The following is a 4,075-nucleotide window of genomic DNA, read 5'->3' on the forward strand; positions in this document are numbered from 1 at the left end:
CTGAATGGTACGCAGGGAAATTGTTGACAGGGATCTCTAATTAAACACAGCTGCCTGCAATTTTCAAGAAATCCTGAAGATTGTGCTTAGATTTATCAGCTGTTTGATTAGGGATGAAGCTAAACTCTGCAGGACAGTGGACCTCAAGGACTGGAAGTGCCCACTCCTGCTCAAGAGTGTGGACTCAAATAAATTCCCGGGAGAGTTAATTTAACACTGGGCTTTTTGCTGTGTATGCTGTGCACTCACCTAATGGGTTAGTTTATTTTTTATTTAATTTATATGTTTATTTGAAAAAACATCATTAGAAACATCAAGTTATTAATATATTATTTCTGGAAAAGGAAATATTTATTTGTTTATATTTAATAGATTTATCTAATTTTATTTCTATATTTATTTAAAAATATATTCTTATATACATAATATTTAATTTATTTTTCTTGGTCTGTAAATTTAAAATACTGATAAAATGTTCAAAGGAGGACAGCCTTTTAAAAAACTATCTTATCATAAGAGCCTCACTGTAAAATACACCTGTAATTTAAGACTCTCAGGAGTTCAAGTCCTGTGGAGATGCCCCACCCCTTTCAGAGTTCCCATCCCCTTTTTGGAGATCTCTATGCTGCAACAGGAAGAATGCATTATTGCCTTTGGGCTATTACAGTACACAGGTTTATGTAAAGTTGACTGTTTCAAAAAAGTTCAAGGTATGTTCAAAATACACAAACATATAACTAGATAATCACTATAACCAATATGTATGTTACAATGTTTCACATTAGTTCATATTCATGTTCTGCATTTTGAGATTCTTACAGCATTTCTAAGCTCACTTGAAAGGATTGCCAGACTTTATATATCTTGGAGGAGGGGAAAATTCTCAAGCCTCATTGTAACTGAAGAGAAACACAAGGCTCTCAACAAAGTACGAAGAGACTACTACTGCTGCAACCAAGAAATTAAGGTAATTTTAATGCTTTGTTTGAATCTGCATTGTTTTCATACTAGCCTTTTGTGTGGAGAGCTTTAAATAAAAAATTAAGTTTTCATGTAAACGTATACTACATTTGTTTGATCACTTTATTTTAAGTTATGTGGTAATTTTGCCAAAGTCATTACTGGGAAACATTGGGAGAGCTATTAATGTTGACTCCATTCATTAAACAAAGAACTTCAGGGTTGAATGGAAATCAAACCACTGAAACTATATGACGATTATTATAACAGAAATTATAAATATTCATGCAGTATTCAAGCTTCAAGCATAAAGTAATGTTTAATTTACTTTTATATTTTTTTGCAGTTTAAAACATGGCTACTCGAGACTCTGCGGTTGATGAGGCAATAACTGCATCAGGCGAGTCCACATGGGAACGGGCTACAGCAAAAGCTAAAGACAAATTTGACGAGCTCGTAAATGTCTCGCTTATCATCGCTGTGACTGGAAAGACAGGAGCTGGGAAATCTTCCTTTATAAATGCACTTAGAGGTCTACGTAAAGATGATGTTGGAGCAGCTCCTACTGGAGTCACAGAAACTACAATGGAGCCCACCATGTATGAGCATCCTGGAATGCCAAATGTGAAGATCTGGGACCTGCCTGGAATAGGAAGTCCAAACTTCAAAGCAAAAAAATACCTTAAAGATGTCAAATTTAACACCTATGATTTCTTCATCATCTTGAACTCGGAGAGGTTCATGGAGAATGACGTCATGCTGGCTAAAGAAATAAGAAAATGCAAGAAAAGCTTTTACTTTGTTCGTTCTAAGATTGACAATGACATCCGTGCAGAGCAAAAGGAGAACAAACGATTTGATAAGCTGAAAGTGCTTGCCAAAATAAGAGAGGATTGTCAAAAAAACCTACAAAAAATGGGAAACCCCAAAGTTTTCTTGATTTCCTCTTTTTTCTTGGATAAATATGATTTTGAAATACTTCAAAACACACTAGCAGAAGAGCTCCCAGAACATAAGAGATCTGCTCTTCTACAAGCCTGGCCTGTGTGCTCTGCTGAATGTCTTGAGAAGAAGATCAAAATGTTTAAAGGTCTGATCTGGGCTGTATCTCTTGCCTCTGCTGGCATAGCAGCCGTCCCTTTGCCTGGACTATCAGTAGCATGTGATACAACTATTGTGTTGCTTTTCCTCACCAGATGCTACTATGCATTTGGTTTGGATGACAGATCACTGAAAAGGCTTTCAGAAAAAGTAAACAAGCCCTTGCTGGAATGTCGGGACAAATCAAAGTTTGCAGCTGCTATTAGAAATAAAACAATGACCACAATACAGACATCTGCTATGTTTATATCAGTTTCTGTTGCTGAAGAATTGCTGAGTTTGATTCCAGTTGTGGGCAGTGCTGTTGCTGCCGGATTGTCCTTTGCTTCTACTCAGTTATTCTTGAGAAAAGGATTAAATGAATTGGCAGAAACTGCTCGAGAAATTAGAAAAGAAGCTGAGCTTGACAAAATGTCAAGTAACCAGGGATGTCACAGAGAATAATAACCCCTAAAATAGATGTCCACAAGCTGGCCTGAACATGTGTTTCTTTAATTATCATAAGAATGTTTGTCATTTTAGTTTGCTTAGATGCATTTTCTGTCTCTGTCTTTGACTAAATCATAGGATGTTGTTTGTTAGATTGTGAGCTGATGTTGCCATTAGAAAAGAAATGACCATTATGTCTTCATAGTAAAAAAAAAATCAATGCTAATATGCTTTGAACGTATACAGGAACATATGATTACTTTAGTTAGTTGGCAATTACACTTTATTTGTACTATGTTGGTTTTTAATTACATTATTTGTGTTAATTTACATTGTTGAAATAGATTTTTAATCTTAAATTTAAACATTTACATTGCCTTATATATAAAGTATAAAATAAAATTACAATTTGTATTGTTTTGTGAAAACTAAAATCAGGTGTTAAAGGTACATTTTAATGAAAATATTACTGTAATTTTTAATGTCTTTCAATATATGTATGATTTTAAAAATCCTAGATTGTGTTGTACATGGGAAGTGGTGAATTTTAATCTCTGTGTTTTGAGATTCATGACATATTCAATAAACAAAGCATAACAAGATTTATGAAGACTTATTACTGATGTATACATATAGGTAAGTAAAGGACATCTATTTGGACACCTATTCAGATTGAAAGCTTATCTCTTACATCTCTTACTTAGATATTTTTAGTTGTCCCAGTCACCTTGTTTTGTTTGATCAAAAACCATTAGAACACTAACTGACCTCCTCTATTGGATTGTAATATATAAGTGGGGTTTTATGTCAGTGTAAGGTAAAATGTGTAATGTAATATTCATGTTAGTGCTGTTACAACCAGCTCACAATTGCAACATGAACAAGAGCCAACACTGACGGGCAAGTAGTGAAATAAGCAGTATATTCAACAACAAAACATAATTAACAAATGTATTCAAAGAGTCAGTAATCAGTATAAATGGAAGTCAGTAATGAAAGCATGCATGGCAGAGAACTGTAAGCTCAAGGTCTGAACTGGACATGAACAAAATAAACTAGTGCTGGGCAACGATTAATTATTATTATTATTTTTAAATAGCGATTAATCACATGATTTTTTCTGTGATTAATCGCATTGTTATGCGCAAAATTCAATAATGAATTCAAAAGTAGTGTATTGTGCACTTATTTTAAAAGTATGGCTATATGAACAAAAGTGCAATAACACTTGGTTTGCAAACACTTTAAACAAATATGGTGCTTTTTTACAGCAGTATTCCTTTTACATATAGCAGTTAAAATATTTATTGTAAATCTCAACTTATAACATTAATGTAATTAAATTAAATATAAAACCAAAGCTAGGGGCATTAACGTTTTTATAGAAAATATTTACATTTACATTTAGTCATTTAACAGACGCTTTTATCCAAAGCGACTTACAAATGAGGACAATAGAAGCAATCAAAACTAACAAAAGAGCAACAATATGTAAGTGCAAATGACAAGTCTCGGTTAGCCTAACGCAGTACATGTAGCAAGGTATTATATATATATATATATATATATATATATATATATATAC

General features: G+C 33.3%; 1 protein-coding gene across 2 annotated transcripts; it reads left to right on the plus strand.

Annotated features, from left to right (window-relative positions):
* The first annotated feature begins 653 nt into the window (after window positions 1–653).
* On the plus strand, window positions 654–2,564 carry LOC107748604 (interferon-inducible GTPase 5-like). 2 transcript variants are annotated; one of them, XM_016563481.1, is made up of 3 exons: window positions 654–710; window positions 822–967; window positions 1,307–2,564. In XM_016563481.1, the coding sequence occupies exon 3, from the start codon at window positions 1,315–1,317 to the stop codon at window positions 2,503–2,505; it is 1,191 nt and encodes a 396-aa protein (XP_016418967.1). In that variant the 5' UTR covers window positions 654–710; window positions 822–967; window positions 1,307–1,314; the 3' UTR covers window positions 2,506–2,564. The 2 variants fall into 2 exon arrangements, with proteins under 2 accessions (XP_016418967.1, XP_016418966.1); XM_016563480.1 differs by having other exon boundaries at window positions 661–710; window positions 812–967.
* Window positions 2,565–4,075: the final 1,511 nt, after the last annotated feature.

This window comes from Sinocyclocheilus rhinocerous, unplaced genomic scaffold, assembly GCF_001515625.1.
Source record: "Sinocyclocheilus rhinocerous isolate Xijiao unplaced genomic scaffold, SAMN03320098_v1.1 scaffold2575, whole genome shotgun sequence".
NCBI classification, from domain to species: domain Eukaryota; kingdom Metazoa; phylum Chordata; class Actinopteri; order Cypriniformes; family Cyprinidae; genus Sinocyclocheilus; species Sinocyclocheilus rhinocerous.

Coding starts and splice junctions, on each gene's coding strand:
- LOC107748604 (XM_016563481.1), top strand. CDS start 1,315: ATGGCTACTCGAGACTCTGCGGTTGATGAGGCAATAACTGCATCAGGC.